This window comes from Elaeis guineensis, chromosome 1 (genome assembly GCF_000442705.2).
Source record: "Elaeis guineensis isolate ETL-2024a chromosome 1, EG11, whole genome shotgun sequence".
Taxonomy (NCBI): domain Eukaryota; kingdom Viridiplantae; phylum Streptophyta; class Magnoliopsida; order Arecales; family Arecaceae; genus Elaeis; species Elaeis guineensis.
This window is the reverse complement of record NC_025993.2, coordinates 98044602-98063519: the sequence shown is the minus strand read 5'-3', so window position 1 is coordinate 98063519 and position 18918 is coordinate 98044602. Positions and strand designations below refer to the sequence as shown.

The window sequence follows — 18918 nt, the reverse complement described above, 5'->3', positions numbered from 1 at the left end:
CAATAAAATTATCATTTCTAGTTAAAACAACCATATTTGACTCAAAATTTATTTTATAGCCATCCGTTATTGAGAAAGAACTACTGATGAGATTCTTCCAAACTTCTGGTACATGCTGCACCTGATGGAGAGTGAGTCTTACCAGATATTATATATCAAATCTATTCTCCCTTCACCTCTCACATATACAGCACTAGTATTCTCCATCTTTACAATATTTTCATTGGAAATCTGATAAGTGGAGAATAGGGATTTATCAACATAAAAATATATATATTAGCATCAGTATTAATCTACCAATCAGTAGATTGATATATTAGATTTATCTTAAGTTTTATAGAAACAAACATTTCATCAGCTACAAGTGCATGGGATCCAACGGTTACCATATTTGCCTCTGGGCTATTCAGATTTTTCTAACTCTTTAGGAGCGTATTTTTCTGATAACGACAATTTCTTACAAAGTGCTCGAATTTATTACAAACATAATATTTTTTATTTATATTTATATTTTTATTAATTTTTGACTGTGGCTTAATATTATTATATTTTTCTTTTCTAAATTTCTTATTTTTATTTCTCTCTACTAAATTTATCTTACTTTAAATAATATTATACAATTTATCCTTTTCTCTATGTTTTTCTTCTATTTGAAGGGAAACTATTAAATCACTCATAGTTAACAGATCTCTTTTATGTTTTAATGATAAAACAAAAGATTTTTATTTAGGAGAAAACTTATCAGCAACTGTAGCTATAAGAAATTTCTCTTCAAGATTGATTCCTTTTTTTGGTCCGATCATGAATTAAAGCTTGTAGTTCATAAGTTTATTGCACTATAGATTTTTCATCTATCATTTTATAGCCTAAAAACTTTCCAACAATATATTTTTTTAGACCTTCATCTTTTTCACCATATTTTTGTTCTAATACATCCCATAACTCATGTGCACCAGAAATGGTGCAATAAGTATCATGAAGTGTATAAGAGCATGAATTCTACCGTGACAAATAAATTTTTTTTTTTATATTAGATTGTGCAGTGGTAGAGGCGGCAGTGTCCTTACAGAAATCAGAATTTTCAATAACAAAGTATAATCCTAAAAATGTTAGCCAATAGCGCATCTAGCATTGCCAGCAACTAAAATTTTATCTAAAAAATTTCTCTAGTTTGGTATAGGTATAATCATCTAAGGATGTCATAAGTATAATAATAAATAAAACAAGAATTCTACTCCACAATTATTGAAAATCTTTCTTATTTAATATTATAATTTTATGTTTGATATTTAAGTAATAGCTTTTTACACACAACAAAAATAAATTAAGCTTTGATTTTATCAAGTTCAAGACACGCTTTGAAAAATACTTCCTTTAGAGTAGAATTCTTTCCATCCGAATGCAACTAGTTGATGGCGGTCTACTCCCAAGATATAACGAACCGTTTCATGCTCTTCTTGAAGTGTACTCTATTGAAGGAGAATCAGGGTTGAATCCGAATTAACCAAAATTCAGATACATTGAAAATTAGCAAACTTGATGAAAATAATTTCTTTCAGTCCCCTTTTATATGGATAAAATCCTCTTCTCAAGCATTTATTAGGTATACTTGAGTTCACTCAATTAGTGCTCTCAATTCTCTCCTCTAATCTGATGTTATTCATATGAAAGGAGATACTGTTCCAATAGATAGAAAGTATGATATATTTTTTATTTATAGATATGAAAGATTGAGTATGTTTAGGCATCTTTTCATTGGATATATTTTTTCACATAATCCATCTGTTCGTCGAGGATTATCTCCATTAAAATCGAGATCAGATCAGATATATTTTTTTGTTAGAATGCATCTCTTTATTTATAGAAGTCTTCCAAAAAATCTGTTTATGTGTATCTATTCAGAATTATATGTTATGCATATAATAAAAATTAAATAGTAAAATATATATTTTTTAAATATTGGATGGGAATCTATAATTATCCCAAACCCCTAAAAAGGTTAATCATATTTTTTTACGCAGGAGGGGTCCCAAGAAACTGGGACCCCAACAAACTAGAAACCAATGGAGCTTCAACTAGGATATCTGCCATGCACCAAAACAAATAAACAAGATATTTGCATACATGGTCAAAATTATTTTCCACGGCAAAAGGCAGTAGTGTATTGGAGGTACTCCTCAGGATATTTCATTATTCAAATTATGAGAGTTGTTTCTTCAAATGTTGAACATGAATATTTTTTTCAATCATTTATATGAAACAATTAAATTTTTTATCATCATCTTTGATTTTTTTAAAAAGTCAATTATATGTGAGGTTAGAGCAACTTGAACACCAATTCAAATAACACAGGTCCACAGCTCATACCCATTTTAGAGAGGTCCTCATGAGATGCTCTAAATACTCGTAGGCATATCCCCTAAACCTATAGCGAGGTCCATACAGCATTAAAGGATGGTGATTTTTGTGGATGATTGCAACAAGAAAAGTAGGATGGTTTCGTAAGTAAATGAACTTAACTTGCCCTAGAGTTTGCATTGGAGCCTCCAGATGTGCATTATCCTTAACCTTAAATATAACAAACTTGCACCTTAGGTCTTTAAGTGAGAGAGACAACAATTTAAAAAAAAAAAAAATTAGATATTGCACTAGGGCTAAAAATAGATTCGATATTAAAATATTTATATTCATATTTATTTTATTTGATGGATAAGATATGAATATAGATATTGATTGGATGTAAAAATGTATATCTATATTTATTTAAAAAAATATATCAAATTGGATATTGAAAGTATGGATATAAATGTAAATATAAGTCAGATAATTAAACTTTATGATCACAAAATCAAAGATATTAATAAGTGAATGATAAATCAAGTTAATAGCATATAAATATAATTATATATTTTATTTAAAAATTTATAAATACTATATAAAATTAAATAAGCTTATAATAGACTTGGATATTCGAGTATAAATATAGATATTAGTCAGTTGCTTAAATTTTTATCTATATTTAAATATATTTGAATATAAAAATAAATTCAGAAGGATATTATCCGGTCTATTTTCACCCCTATATTGCACAAACAACTTATAATATTTTTTGTAATTCATTATTAGAGAAGGATTGCATGCAAAAATGATTTAAAAATTAAAAATTATTTTATATTTTAAATTAAAATGATCCTTAAAGATGTTTGCAATTTAAAAATCATGTAATTTGAAGTCCGAAGCATCAAATAGAGAAAAATTAATTTTGTTAGGAATTTACTGTGTTACTAAGCTTAATAATATATGATGTACAATTTCCTGAGCTTCCAATATATGAGACGTGTACATCCGATATGCACGAGTCCGGTACCGGTACCAAGAAAACCGGGTGCACTCGCTTTTCCGAAGGGGCTCGGCATATACGCGGGGAGGGGAGGGGTGCTCTCGTTTGGCAAAAGGATGGCGGATGTCTTCGAGCTCCGCGCGTCCCCGGCCAAGCGCCTCAAAACCCTAGCTGAGTCTCCGTCTCTGGCTCCCGGCTCCAAGGGCAAGGAGAAGATGGCGGAGGAGCCCGCGGCCGCCGAGGGATCCGCCGCTCTGACGGCGACGGAGGAGAAGATTTGCGGCATCTGCCTCTCCGACGGCGGCTGGTCGATCCACGGCCGGATCGACAGCTGCGACCACTGCTTCTGCTTCATCTGCATCATGGAGTGGGCCAAGGTCGAGTCCCGCTGCCCCATGTGCAAGCAGCGCTTCCGATCCATCCGCCGCCCTCCAGTGCCGGGGATCTTCGCTTCAGAGCGGGTGGTCGAGGTTCCAGTTCGCGATCAGGTGAGTTACGGTTCCTCAATCCTTATATATGAGGCTTTAATTTTTTACTTCGTAGCTCTTCTGGGTGGATTTGATTGGAATTGTATTCGTTTATATTGGCAAAATTATCCCTGAAACCTGCTAAGATTCGAAGTAGCGAAGTTAAGTCTTTTGAAGCTCATTTGAAGTCCAAAGGATCTCTCTGTAACTCACATCGTAAATATTGCACCCTGGCTTTTGTGCTGACAAAAATATTTTCGAACTTAAAGAGATTAGGACCCGAAAATGATACAGTGGAATCAAAAGAGGGTTATTTTTGAAGTATAACGAGTAATTGAGCTCACTTGGTTGGTGCATGTCAAAGCGGGCGATCTTAAAAGTTTACAGTCGCAAAGATTTTAGTGAACATCCTGGATAATAATATTGAATTTAAAAAAAAGAAGGTGAATATAAATTTCCAGAGACAAGTTAGTAGTAAAAGTGATATCATCGTTAAATGGGACATGTAATATAATATTGAATATAAAAGAAGGTAAATATAAATTTTCAAAGAGAAGTTAGTATGAAATGTGATATCATCATTAAATGGGACAAAGGCCTGTACAACCTCCTAATTTGTATGCATGGTTAGCTAATCTAAGCTGGACCTTTTTTTTTTTTTTTGCTGGATCCCTATATTCTGTCCAGATTTGGTTGACCGTACAAGATAGTGGTCCTTTTGTATTCTTTATTTTTAATTTTGTTGAATTCTAGAAAGGTTTGAAAAAATGATGTTATATTCGATATATCTTCCTAAGTCTTAGGGGGGAGAAAGGTTAATCAATCTCCTCTGTTGCCTCGTGATCAGGCAGGGAAGAAGGAGGCTGAATGATCGAGAGAGGAACATCTCCTTATGAAAGAGTTGTTGAGAGGTCCTCAGACAGTTGGAGGTATGGGGAGCACTTGGGCAAGCCTGAGGTTTCTAACCTGTTCTTTTAGAGGTATAGGACCCTTCATTTCATAGTATTGGTGAGTTGTACCAATAATAGAATGGCACATTCTAATTTGTGCATAAACAAGAGCGAGGGGCTATTTGATGCAACAACAACTGCCACTTAAAAATGAATGGAGTTTATGACCACATTGGCTCTCTCCTCTCTTCCTCATCCCTATTAGGTGTATTGCATGTCCAAGACTAATGCCTATTTTGTACAAAAAAATTTTCATATATTTATTCTTATGGAATGCAAATTCCTATTAGATTTGACATTGAAAAGATCTGATCTGCCCATCAATAGGCATGTCGTATTCTAGAAACTAGTGGCATATAAGTTGTTGCATGTAGGATCATATCTCTGCTATAGTACATGGGGATGGGATGAGCATGGCTCTCTGTGATCCAAATAGATAGCCTTCCTGCTATCAGACTTGAGTAACCCACAATTAGTCTGATGTCCATCTAGCATTGTTTTTGACTGTAAAATATATATATATATATATTTTATCATCCATTAGATCAGTTCTCTGTCTCTCACCTAGGTCCTCACTGCATCAGTGAAAACAATTCGCATATTCTGGAGCTTTATGCTTCTTATACCTGGAACTCCGCTCTATTGTAGACATGTGGGCTCTGTAATGCAGTCTCCACTAGTTTTTCATATTTCTCTGATTGAGTGAATATAGATGATATCATGACCAGGCTTTTACTATGTGCATTCTGATGCTTCTATGTGTATTACCATTTCAATAATGTAGAAGAGTGGTTAAATAATTCGCTTTTGCCTAAAACTATTGTCCACCAGCCTGTCAAGTTTGATTTTAAATATTTCACATTTCTTGAAACAAGTTGTGTCCAAATTAAACTATGTTTGGAAAAGTTAGCTGACCCATTTGGTTGAAACCAAGGATTGCTGAGCCTTGTCAAACCAGTTAGTTCAAACATGCCAAACCGGACTTGTTGGTTACTAGCATGATTCAACTCATATATTCAAGATGGTTTAGTCCATATATATTTGAGTCTGCAGATTTTAGAGATTCTTCTTCTTTTTTTTTTGTTTCTTTTTTGTTGGGTTTTGGTGTTGGGGGGTGGGGGGGTGGGTTAGGTTAGGGCAATGGTTTGAGAAAGCCCCCTTCCCTTGCTGCTTCCAATAGTTCAAGTGCCCCCTCCCCCATCATTGGAGGATTTCGATGGCATTGGACACTACTCGCTCCCTTTGGACCGTCATTGGAAACCCTCGGGCCCTCCCCTTCCTCTCCCTCGCTTCTCTCTTCCCTCCCCCCCTCTCCCTCCTCCCTCCTTCCTGTGGTTAGGAGCCCTCTCTCTCTCTCTCTCTCTCTCTCTCTCTCTCTCGATCCACTAGGGTTAGAGTTAGGGTTTAGTCCTCGTCCCTCCCCTTCATCCCTCCCTTCCTCTCCCTCTCTCCTTTTCTCCCCCTCCCCTTACCTCTCCCGTACTTTTCGAAGCAACATGGTATGGACCTGTACCGTATTGAACTGGTCGCTAGTTGGTACAACCTTCGGTGTTGATTCTTCTAGGTGGCCCAATGCACAAGTCCTGCCACTGCAGAAGTTGGGAAGGGTCAAATGTATATAGCTTTATACCCACACGTGAAGAGGCCATTTTATGCTTGAAACTCATGAGGCCCAGATTACATTGGAACAACCTACCATTACACCAAGACTCACCCTCAGTTGACTCCTTTTCCTTCTAACAATTAAAAAAGGAGGAAATCAATTTGTTTCCCAAATGGGAACATAACTAGGCATGGCAGCAGTTGTAGAGCAAATTCAGTTGCTCACTTACTTATCATGTTTTTATATGTTATCTGTTTAAATCTGGAATGACTATTATATTGTTTTCTAGACTGTAATTTTTTTATTTAGTTTCAAAGTTTTGTAGCCATCAAATTTTTTATTCATTTTTTCCTCCCGTTCATCACACAGATCATTTGCTTGTTCCACTGTTTCTTTGGTGTTGCTATTAGTTAGCCATGTGTATGCTTCATTCTTATCATATAGCTTTCAGGTGCAAAATATATGAACATGATGAAGAAGCAGATGTGAAATATATGAACATGATGAAGAAGCAGGTGTGAAATATACAAACATGATGGAGAAGCACTTGTAATGTTGAAATCTGTTTATTCAATTAATAAATGTGCTTCAAGGATCAATGAACCTTTCAAAGTCTTGGGACCTGGTTCCTTTGTCATAATCATTTAGTTGAATGGTTTGGTTTGTTCATAATCAGTAAGATTTTTGGGATTGATGGAGCTTATTTCCATGTGAGAATAGTGATGGGTTAAGCTTCAAAAAGAATCCTAAGAAGCAACATAGTCTCCTGCAGATAAATGATGCATTTATGTTAGTATAAATTGGCACATCTGGAGGGGACATTTGAACTGCATCCTGTGCCTTACTACTTTTTCATGGGCCTACATTTTTCCTCATACATTACATGTGCCTGGATTCATAGTCAATCATCACCATAAACCGTAGGTTATACATGGATCTACCTTAAAAGGTTATTTTACTTTGGGTTTTCCATTAACATCCAGGCAGACATGACCTGCCCATTAACCTAATACTATTTTATGCCCATTTAATACAATGGGGTGGATTCAATTTGCAGGTTTACCATCCACTGGGCAATGAAAGTACTGGGATTTCTGATCCATATGCAAATGTCAGCTGCAGTGCATGCCACAATTCTGCAGATGAAGAACTTCTCCTACTTTGTGATTTATGTGACTCAGCTGCTCACACTTACTGTGTTGGTCTGGGGGCTACTGTACCTGAAGGTGATTGGTACTGTCCTGATTGTGCCATTTCCAGGGATGAACACTTGAAATCTCAGTCTGATACTGATTCTTTCAATCAAGATTCCTACAAAATCACCCATGCAGTTCATGTTTTTGAGCCACCAGTTTCAATTTTTGAGATTGTGGCTGATGAAAGAACTTCTTATTCGTCACCAATATATTCCACTATTCAAGTTCCTGAACGACAAAGAAATGACGGCAGTTCATCATCCAGACATACTTCTTGTAGGGTAACTCAGGGCTCTGTGTCTAATACAGAGCAGTCATCATCCCCTATTGCACCTGCTGGGGAAACTGTTTCACCTACTCAAGCAAAAAGAGTCGAGCAAGCTGCAAGGACATTGCGCAGTTGCCGCAATTTGCATAGCCGAATACGTGTGCTACGTGAAAATTGGAATGCCCTCCGTGCTGGTTCATTAGCATTTTCATCAAATTTACTTGGTTATGGTACCAAGATCAATGAAAGAGAACAGAATAGTGGAAGATCTGGATCTGATTTATCAGGTCGGCCAGAGCCTTCAGATCCTGTCCACAATGGGCAAATTGCAAATGTTAATGCTTCTAGCAAGACACGCAATAGTGGATGCACTAGTGATCTCAAGAAAGCATGGAAAATGATGGAAGTTGCAAAATCAGCACATGGAACTCAGATAACTGACAAATATCATTCCCTAAACTCCTTCAGCAATAGGAATGCCTCAAAAGCGGCTGAAGATCTTCACTATGGTTTCCTTGTCTCCAAAGGTAGACATACTGCTCATATGGTGTCTGGAAGAGCTGCATCAGAAGACAACAAAAATTTCTCTCCCAAGGTACTGTACCATTATTTTATACCCCAACACCAGGATAAGCAAATACCAGGAATGCAGAACACTAAGGTGCAGCATGTTCGCAGAGGAGATATGAAAACACACCTATCAGGTTACATGAGTCTATCATCTGTGAAACAAGATCGGCCAGTGCATCAAGATGGTCTGTGTGATGGAAAGAGTAGGCTGGCATCTCAGCAGGCCATGCATGAAGTATCAGTGCCATTTGATACAAGGGAAACTCCAGTTTGCCCAGGTTCATTTGCTTGTTCACCTTCTGGAGCTTCCATTCTATCATTCAACAAGCCTGGTGAATTCTCTTCCTGCATGGAGCCCCATGATAGAAAACAAGGTTTGGGTACAAATTCTGGTGAAAGTTTGTCTAGAAAATTCGACATGGTAAACAGCAATGTCATGGGTAAGGTTGAATCAGTTGTCAAGCTCAACATGAAGTTGCCGAGCAAAGACCAACATGTGGGGAATGGGAAGCTTGGTGCAGGCACATTTGCTGATAAAAGATCATCAAGAAGAAGTGACAACGCAAATAACAATGCCAAGAGTGACATTCAGTCATTGGTTAAGCTCAACCTGAAGTTGCTAAGCAAAGATCAACATTTAGGTAAGAATTTTATTATTTCAGCTCTGTCATCTTGCAATTTAAGCCAGCACATTCCATGCCTGCCTGCAATTTTTTTTGGTCCCAACTTTTTATATATATATAGCATCATTTTCTGGGACAGCAGGCTTTATTTGGGTGTTGTTTTTACTGTGGACCATTTCTGGTGATGTATGAACATTGTTTTTCTATTAATGGCTTATAAATTGTAATTAGGTTAATTACTTTGTGGTCCTCTAAAGGGTTACAATAAGTTTGGTCGTGCTTGTTGTATTGGGTTTCAACCAACCAAAATAGGAAAGAAAAATTCCAAAAGAAAGAAGGAAAAATTCAGGCAGTTATTTTTTAACTTTATTTCTTATCCAGTGATCAGGTACCATCCAATCCCTGAAGATGACATAGGGTGTTTCTGAAACAAGACATTGGCAAAAGGCAGGGGATATCCCCTGAGGAATTACAAACGCTCACAGAAATATCCTCTTGCATTTGCCTGGGCGCTAGCACACATATCATAGGGATAGAAAGATGTCCATTCCATTCTTTCATCCAAGTTGCAGACCAGATTCAACAGAAAATAGGTTCTTCTTTGGTTAAATGCTTTTTACCATGAATGTATGGTGATGATTTTGATTGGCAAGTTCTCACGCTACCTGCTACACATGCTAGTCCTAATCTGACCTTGTCATGTAGTCTCAAAAGTTGGTTTTCCAAGTAATGCCCATATATCCTAAATTGCGTACCTATATAAAAATTTGATAGGACTTAAGAAAGCTGACAAGTAAAGGGACAAAGGTCCCCTAATTGCTAGACTAAGGAGTTATGGTGAAAATTGTATTGCATTGCTAATTATTCCATCTGATTAATATGCATGATTTATGACTATCCTTTCTAAGATGGTTAGCAGTTGTATGAAGTGCAGTGACACAGGTTTTCCTATGTTTCTGGAAAGGGAATATTGTAAAGGTGGCCATAGAGTGACTGCAATCTTTTCTTTTAGATATGGAATGATGAATTGGACTAGTAGCTTGTGAATATACAATGACTTTCATTTCAGTAATGCTGGCATATAAGCTCTTTATATCTGTTTTAGCACAGCTTTTCTAATTAAAATTGAAAAAAATGATTATATTTAATTAGGAAAAAAAGCTGTGACTGTACTGTCATATCTTGTCTTATTGCAATATCAATGGTTTATTAAATTTTACATTTTTCAAATTGAGTTGTTAAGGCCTAATGCAGATGAATCAATTTGCTATCCTGATCTGGCAGCCTGGATGTATTTGGTGCTCCTTTGATACAACAAATTCAGTGTCTTGATTATTCATACTTTGTTCGCACATATTGAGTCTCTCCAAATGTTGTTTTCCTTGAAACAGATGATTTTCACCCCTCTTACTGCTTCGATATATGATTGAAAGGCAATATTCTTTCTGATGTGGAGTCTATTGAACAGATGTTGTCTGCTGCAGGTGCTGATAAATTTAAGGAAGTTGCAAGGGCTGCTACTCACACCATCTTGGCAGCATGTGGGTTGGAACATTCAAAATCGAATGCTCGAACTGTCTCAAGCTCAATATGCAAACACAATGGACAAATTAAGCAGACGCGTCGATCCAATCTTTTGCCTAATTCTTGCAGAGAATGCTTCTACACATTTGTACAGGATGTTGTCAAATCTATATTGTCAGAAAAACATATCCTTCCAACTGCTGCTAAATTCAGTTGACTTCCTATTTTTTATTAGGGTTGTTTTTTCATGGTGGCCCCTAGGATGAAAATAAGGGGAGGGGAAGGCCAGCAGTGCCAACCGTCTTCTGTCTTAACCTTTTTTCTCCTCCTTGTGTATTTGTGTTCATTTCTTTTTTCAAAATTGTGTTAGAGAGGCTACCACTAAACTAAAAAACGATATGCAGTATACACCCTTCAGTAGAATTCAATTTAAGGACGTCCATGTTTCACGCTTGAACCTTTCTTGGACCATGCATGTGGTTCTTTGTAATCTGCTGGCAAGACTGTTGGTGAATTTGTTTTCTTTTATGTATTTCTGTTCTCTTGTGCCATTGGAGATTCCGTCATTGTCTTTTTCACAGTTACGATCTCTCATGCATTGATGTTTTCTTTACAATTTCGTGTCAGCTGACAGGCCATTTTATCTTCAGTCCTTTGTTTCTCATCTTCAGGATCATTTTGGGGCGATGCACTTTCCGGTTTACTCATGCCTATCGTTAGCATGATGTAGCAGTGGGTTAAAAAGGTGGCCTCTGATTTTGCCAATCACACTGATTCTGTTTACGGGGGCTTGATGATGACTGCCCCTCATGGGCATAAATATTATCTTCGGATTTTAATGGTTGCATTTACTCTCGCCATCTGTAATACATCATGTTTACGCAAAAATATCATATATAGATCACTAGACTTCGACAGATCCTACAATCTCCATTGTTGGTTAATTGGGTATGCCCTCATGGTTTGGTGAAGGTCAATTTTGATAGTTTCTTCAAAGATGAACAAAGAGCTTCCTACCACAGCTTTCTTCAAGCTAAATTGTAACAACATTGTCTGACTCTCTTATTGTGATCTAACTGGATTAGAAATAGCATTTTTGCATTCACTTCTGCAAGATACACTGACGATTGTCTCAAGGCCAACTCTATTGCAGACGGGCTGGGATACATCTAAATTGTGACTTCTTTGATGTTTCTGGTTTTCCTTCTCGACTGACCATTCTAGTCCAATTAGATGCTATAGGATAAATATAGATATTAGCCGCTCCAATCTATAAAAAGTGGAATAACCAGTACATGAGATTTTGAACCTATATTTTAAGATGGCCTAACCACCACCTTGGCCAATAAGCCACAATTATCTATTTTACATTGATTGTTAATATATTTATATTATTTAAACTCTTATATGTAAGGAAAACCAACAAAAACAAAGGATAAATGAAAAAAATTCAAAGGTAAGATCAAGATTAATCTTTTTCTTCTTGTCGTGTCCTTTTTCTTTTCATTTATTTTTTTTTTTCAGAGATCCATAAGGAAAGAAGAACTTGAGGGAGATTGGAGGGTTTCTTAGATTCTGATTGGAATGGAACTCTATGCGAGTTATGGAGCAAGACGGCGACAAAGAGGTTGAGGATAGTGGCATCAAAGGGTTCCTCATGGTAGCCGGAGACGGAGGGCATGGGAGGGAGATGAAAAGGCGGGGAGGTGGAAGAGAGGAAGGGTGGGGGAGGAGATCGTGCACCAACACGGTAGGGTATTCGAAGCCTGGTAGCTTAAAGCATATGCCAAGGACGAACATATTTATTCCAGAACGTGTATATAGGTCCAAACCTGTCCATGATATATACACTTTGATGACTACTTTTCTAAACCAAGTCAGGTTCGGCTTACCCAAAACCAAGCAAATTTTAAATGGGTCAAATTTAGCTTATGAACCAAATGGATCATGAAGGCCTCAACCAATTCTTCACAGATCTTATTGAAAGAAAAAACAAAAATTCAACCATCTCAACTCGACCCTTTAAAAATATATATATATAATTAATTTTAAAAGTGAGAAAGTCAAAACTAATACATAAAACCTCAATTTTATAGTAGTGAGATTTAAGTCACCGAAACTGAGTCCAGGTTCCTCATCTAGTTAAAAGAAGACTCAAGTTAAGGTACATTAGGACCTTTTTCACTTTTCTTTGGTCCATACGTAGAAACCTGGAGTACAGGGTTTCTATTACACTGCTAAAATCCATCCTTCTAAAATCTGATTGGTTACTTTTTAGATGGATCAAAATTTTTCAAAATAGAAAAATATTTTAAAAGTCTAACTTAAACAAAAGTTAGATCTGGAATCGTACGCTAATTTCACTTTCTATCATGCAGCCAAATTTTTTTTAGATTGGCCACCAAAATTTTTGGTTCATAATTGAATCATGAGGTAATCTCCCAAACCCCGCTAAAATCTTGTTGAGGTGGCTAAAATGGTTCATAGCAAGATCTAATGATCCTCATTGTCGGGATCCTACCCCATCCAGATTCCTACTGCATGAGGCTCTTATTACAGGGTCCAGAGAGGATCAGACACGTATACCCTTACCACCCAGCATACCAATGCATAAGACTTCTATATCTATAACCTTAACCCCACATGTCATTGCACTAAACTTCCACCATTGCAGGATCAAAAGGAGAATTAGATGTAGAAATTGCTTCTGTATTTGAGAACCATGATACACACATCACAATGAAGCAATCTTGCCGCAGCACCAAATCATGCTATCTAAAATCATACTTCACCAGCTTAGTTAACCATCAGGTAACTAATATATTTATTTGAAAATTACATTTTTTGATGAGATATGAAAATCATATTACTCTGAGAAAATAACTAATATAATTTTCTTATAGTATAACCTCATATTATATTACTTATGTTTGTCAATAGATTTGAAACCACAATTCTTTTGCTAGATTCTCTCAAATTTAAAAACCATAATCTACACAACCACAATCAATATAATACCCTCATATCTCAAGCCAAATTTCATCCCTCCAAACCGAACCATATTGGGCTGGACCAGATACTGAGCCACAACCCAATATTAGGGGTGAAATTACTAATAGCCCGCTCTGCTCTTTTTAAATTCTATGCTGTTACTTACCATTTTATGATAAATTGAAAACTAAACTCAAAATCATTACATACTCGAAAACAAAAAGCCGAGCACATTGCAGCAGCAAAGATTTGCAAAACTTAATGAACTGCAGCAATCACTTAACCTTTTCCCCATTCTCGTTTCTTCTACCTGTATTTGAAGTATATCTTTGTTTTTTCTGTCTCTTGTATTCCTCATACAACTTGATGGATGATAGGGTATGATTCAACTCTCCCCTCAGTCTCTCATTTTCTGCAATGTCTCTAAGCACCATGAAATGATCTTCCAACCTGCGTTGCACCTCTTGCTCATCTATTGTGTTCTCCACTTTCTGAACTTCATCAGGACTGATGATAACAAAATCCCTTCCCCTCGTCCTTTTTCGATTTAGAGAAACTGGTTTACCAATTGGTTTGAACAGCTCTCGTTCAATTGACAAGTCTTTAAAGGCTTGTGGCGGCGATGCCGTGGACAGGTAAACCTGATTATGGGCAGGGTTCATGCTTGCCATGCTTGAAACACTCGTAGCCATGGATGAGATGGAGGGATTGTAATGCTTTGCCAGAAGACTAAGCTCCCATAGAACTGAAGCGAGAGCACCACTCAAGTTCGGGTCTGTAGCCTCCGGTTGATACTTCTGTAAGTGGGCAGCACCGCAGCAGGGTGAGAGAGAGTAAAAGATGGAAGAAAGTGGATATTTGTAGAGGGCATAGGTGTTACCACTACTAAACCAGAGAGTGAACCACCACCAGCATCATTCTCCAACAAATTACGGCACTTGCTGTTCTTTTGGAGTAGATGTTTTAGTGTCACCAAGGCTGCATTACATTTACAAAAGTAAAGTAGTATGATTGTGATCACTTCCAGATACCTGATTATTAGATTGTAAGTTTAGAATTAGGCATAAAATTTCTACTTCCCAATGTCTGCTTGCCAGGTTCTATTAAATGCCAACAAGAATGATAGGGGTGAAACCTAAAAAAATTATGAATCTTCTAACAAAAATAGGATCTCCTGCTCTTAATTTCAATAGCAAGTGGAAGGACAAAACAATAAGTATAATTCAGAGAAGAGCAAAGTCTCAGAAAAATATCATCGACCGTGTTAGTTTATCATGTCACTTCAAAGCCTACTAAACTAGCAACATAGATTATATTATTCACATAAAACTCTGCACGAAGTATAACAACTCCCCCAAAACATTTGTTTCTCTAAAAACATCACCTCATCATCATGTGCAAAGAAAGGTGAAAACATTATAATAATCTAAAAGATCTAACCAAATATGAGAAATATTAAGAGAGAATAAATACCTGCCATAGCCTCCGCAGAACCAAAGGACAAAGAAAAAGTGGCCAGCCGTTTTATGAAAGCAGCTGCTCTTTGCATATCATGTTGTTTTCCTTCCCATAGCATTGCTTTTAGAGCTTCAGCCAACACCTCACCCCGATCCCTGCTAGCACAGAATAACTAATTGAATCTTCCCAGCTAACTTAACATATTTCAAGCATATTCCACAATTCTGACCCAGTATGATAAAAAAAAAAAAAAAAATAGTAGTGTAGTATTAAATGCAAAATGTAAAGAATAATTCTGAAGATGACATTCAATTTCCGAAGTATGAATAAAGACGAAGCCACTGGAAGTTGAGATCACCTAGATGGAATAATTACCAAGTTTTCAAGAATTAATGAACCAACCAAGAATGCATGATGATGAAAAAAGAAAAATTAAGTGATTGAAAAATCATGAAGAAAGACAAATGGAACAGCATGAGATGGTTATACACAGGCCAATACAAATTTCTGTACTCTCATTCCATGCTTGTTCTACTTACCTACCATTAAAAGAAGACTGTTAGAGAGCTCCTGCAAATCGCACAGCAAACTGGGCTACCTAAATCCATTATAGCTTAAGACATATTTCTTAATATACCAAACCACTTGGATATCAATTGGACCAAATAAATAACTATATAAAACATATTAGGTGAATGAGGATCCATTGAGCCAACCCAAAATAGTTGGGAGGGATAGTTATGGATATACAAAACTATATCATGACTACCTAAAATATCGAGGTTTAAGGTTAATATTTCATACTCTTAGATAAGCCCAACATCCACCTCATTCTGCAAGGCATAAGCTTCACGGTCTTCCTATTCATGAAGAGAAATTTAAAACAAGTTGTTTCATGTATCTAAAGGAAGATGGAACCAAAACTGGGACCTATATGGCCGATAGTACGCATCGATATGGGTCCGTAACGGACCGGACCGGTGCAAACCGATACACAAGAGAAGGGAACTGGGGAGGAAAAGAGAGGGAGGAGAAAGAAAAAGGAGAGGAAGCAGCCAGAGAGGCCGCCGAAGGACCTCCAACTAGCCGCCGTGGCTGCCGGACGGGGCAATCGAGGCCTGTAGTGCCACAGACATGAAACATGAGCGATCGCCCCTATTTCACCAGATTTTTTTAAAAAATCCCGATTAAAGTAACGCTAGCAATGGATTTGCCAGTTTCACTTAAGTGAAACCGATACACCCATTGCCAGCTTCATTATTTTTAAAATTTTTTAAGAAAATTCTCAAACAGTGGCTTCATTATTTTTAATTTTTTTTAAAAAAAATTCTCAAACAGTGAAGCTGGCAATGGACCCATTACCGATTTTACTATTCATTGTCATTTTTTAAAAAAAAAATGCGATAAGTGAATAGGGACGACCGCCCCTGTTCTGCGGCTCCACCCACGCATTTTCCACCGCCCGATATCCGACACCCTCCAACAACCTCTCCGTCGATTGCGCTCCCTCCAGTACCATTGCTCCCCCTCCCTCTCTCTCTCTCAATTGAACGCCCTATCGAACGACACCAAGCCGCGGAAGCCTCCGCAGCCCTCCAGCTATCTTAGCAGGCCACCACCGGCATCATCCCCCCTTTCCCTCCCCTCCTCTCTCTCTTTTTCCCTCTCCCTCCGATGTTTCAATTTGCTCAGCCAAACCATCCTAGTTTGCCACCAATACGGCTCAAAACGTCTTGAACCATCCAGTTCGGGAAGGTTCGGCGAAACCAGATCTAAAGAAAGAGCCAAGAAATTTCTTTTTGGGACTTGGATTATCATACCGAACTTTGTAAATATGATGATGAGCGCACCGATTATATGTACTTGATTCAGATGTATCAGAAAATAATATCAGATTAAAAAATTGAAAACTAAGTATCATCAAGTCTTAATGCATTCAGATTGTAAAATAAAAATATAAGTATATACAAGTCTGGCATTCAAGTCCAAATACATCAAAAGCATTCAAAATAATAACACAAAAACCCTCCTATCTCCACAGATTTTGAAAAAATAATAGCATGATGTGCCCCTACTAAAATTATTTACACATAAGGCAAAAAAATTGCACCACTGACTTGTGTCCTTGTACATGACAATTACACATCACTTTATAGCCTTACCTGAGATATTCCAGATTTACTATCCCAAAACGAACCTCAATTAGAAGGTTGAGGTAACTTGAGCTTATACTAAAACGAACTACAGTGTGTTTGTAGTCTTTGGTGTTTAAATCTTAATAAGGTGATGCAAGATTTTGGGTATAACGTGGTTCTGAGCAGTCTAGACATAGGAGCAATTCATGCATTTCATAGTGAAAGCTATGTTCACTCGAAGAAAAATATAAAAATTAGATAAATAATATAAATCTACTCATTTATAACTCCTTTTTATAAATTACAGTCTAAGAAATTATAGAATGGTAAAAAAATAAATTTTCAGTAAATTCAGGATTGTTATTGTAAAAAAATGTTTCATAAAACAAGGCTAGAAGCACTATGAAGTATGTGTAGAACTAAGAGCAAGATTCAGGAGCAGATAGAGTGATAGGTTCTTCTAACTTGTTTTTATTAATGTGGATTGAGAAAAGCAGCAGCAAAATGAAGTGATTAACTACCAACAGAACTAATCATTAGTCATATAACTAAATGCAGTATGGAAGAAACATATCAACCAAAAAAGAAGAATAAAATAAGAAACATGGCATATTACAAGAAAGAGATAAAAATATATAAAAAAAGAGTGACAGATAGATAAAAAGTAAAGAACATAAAAATTTTTGAGCACTTCAGAAATGTTATCTAAAACAAACATATAAAATTAATTGTAATTGGCATTTTTTCTTGCAACTAAGTATGCGACACAAATGAGGATGTATTCATATATCATGCTCAGATATTTCACTTGATAATTGAACAGAACATTGAGCACAATTAGAACAAGTTCCAATATCAAATATACATGCATTGCTGTTATATTATGAAGAATCAAGCTCCTTTTATAAAGAAGGCATTATCAACTCTACCATAACCCAAACAAAGCTTACAAGATGCAGCATATGAACGCAATCCAGCACCCTGAGATAAAAATTTCAAGTCTTTGTGAAGCCTTAAAACTATGGCACGACAGCCATAAAAAAATTATCCATTTAGTGAAGAAAAAAACTTCATCCTGGATAAAGTCCCAACAAGGTCATATAATTCAACTTTAGCTAGACAATATAAGAAGATGGATTCATAGTAAGCATCTAAGTGATGCAGGACCAGAGATTATGCTTAAAGGAGCAATATAGAATAAGAACTTCTAATAATGGTTATGTAAAGATTATCAAGAAATGTTTTTGGCAAGGATCGATTATTAGAGCCTGGATGTCATTGGAGCAATTGAGATTATGGAAGCAAGGGAGACCACCTCTGTGAAGGTTAATTCTGATGGTAATGATGGAAAGATGATAAGTGCATGGAATAAAATATTCATGACTAAAAAAGCAGGTTGAAAGAAATTGCAGCAACGATGCCTAGGGCTAAATCTTTACATTCCGTTGATCAGAGTCATAACACTAGTTTCTTTCCTTCGTAGAAGGGTTTTATATTAAGAACTTCATACGAGATGCAAACCATGTACTTCTAAGTAACCTTATATGACAAAAGCATACAAGAAAGGTTCTGATGATTTTTAGGACCAAATGGAAAGGAGGTAGGCCCTCTTGTATATTCGGCATGATATCATGTATGGACTCATTCTAAATTATGATAAGAACTGTTATTTAAGTGGGTCCATACACATCCAACCCCCCTGACCAAGCTGCATCAGTATAATCTGCTTTTGTATTCAAACAAGTTGCATGGTGGACCACCAAGTGGCCGGCATGAGCCCAACCCCCGGAGAT

At 36.7% G+C, this 18918-nt stretch overlaps 2 protein-coding genes across 7 annotated transcripts in view; one reads left to right on the top strand and one right to left on the bottom strand.

Moving 5' to 3' along the window:
- The first annotated feature begins 3368 nt into the window (after positions 1-3368).
- LOC105061080 (uncharacterized) lies at positions 3369-11069 on the top strand. 4 transcript variants are annotated; one of them, XM_010945031.4, is made up of 3 exons: positions 3369-3828; positions 7418-9035; positions 10486-10641. In XM_010945031.4, exons 1-3 carry the CDS (start codon positions 3457-3459, stop codon positions 10506-10508), a joined length of 2013 nt encoding a protein of 670 aa, XP_010943333.1. In that variant the 5' UTR covers positions 3369-3456; the 3' UTR covers positions 10509-10641. The 4 variants fall into 4 exon arrangements, with proteins under 4 accessions (XP_010943333.1, XP_073113213.1, XP_029116538.1 ...); XM_073257112.1 differs by having other exon boundaries at positions 10409-10542; XM_029260705.2 differs by lacking the exon at positions 10486-10641 and adding an exon at positions 9399-10396.
- A 2413-nt stretch (positions 11070-13482) lies between these two features.
- LOC105061082 (nucleolar complex-associated protein 3) overlaps positions 13483-18918 on the bottom strand; it is a 31699-nt gene continuing 26263 nt past the window's right edge. For 2 of the 3 annotated variants that reach the window (XM_010945033.4, XM_019845993.3), the window contains 3 exons: positions 15006-15145; positions 14413-14510; positions 13483-14329 (listed from right to left, as the gene is read on the bottom strand). In XM_010945033.4, the coding sequence (XP_010943335.1) occupies positions 13808-14329; positions 14413-14510; positions 15006-15145 (760 nt within the window). In that variant the 3' untranslated portion in view covers positions 13483-13807. Of the gene's footprint in view, positions 14330-14412; positions 14564-15005; positions 15146-18918 lie in introns of those variants that run through there. The other variant, XM_073257094.1, reaches the window with a different exon arrangement.

Bases quoted from the DNA above. Each gene is read 5' to 3' on its own strand.
- LOC105061080 (XM_010945030.4), top strand. From the start codon at position 3,457: ATGGCGGATGTCTTCGAGCTCCGCGCGTCCCCGGCCAAGCGCCTCAAA. The intron at 3,829-7,417 runs GTGAGTTACGGT...TTCAATTTGCAG, and splicing joins AGGTTCCAGTTCGCGATCAG to GTTTACCATCCACTGGGCAA. The intron at 9,036-10,501 runs GTAAGAATTTTA...TGTCTGCTGCAG, and splicing joins AAGCAAAGATCAACATTTAG to GTGCTGATAAATTTAAGGAA.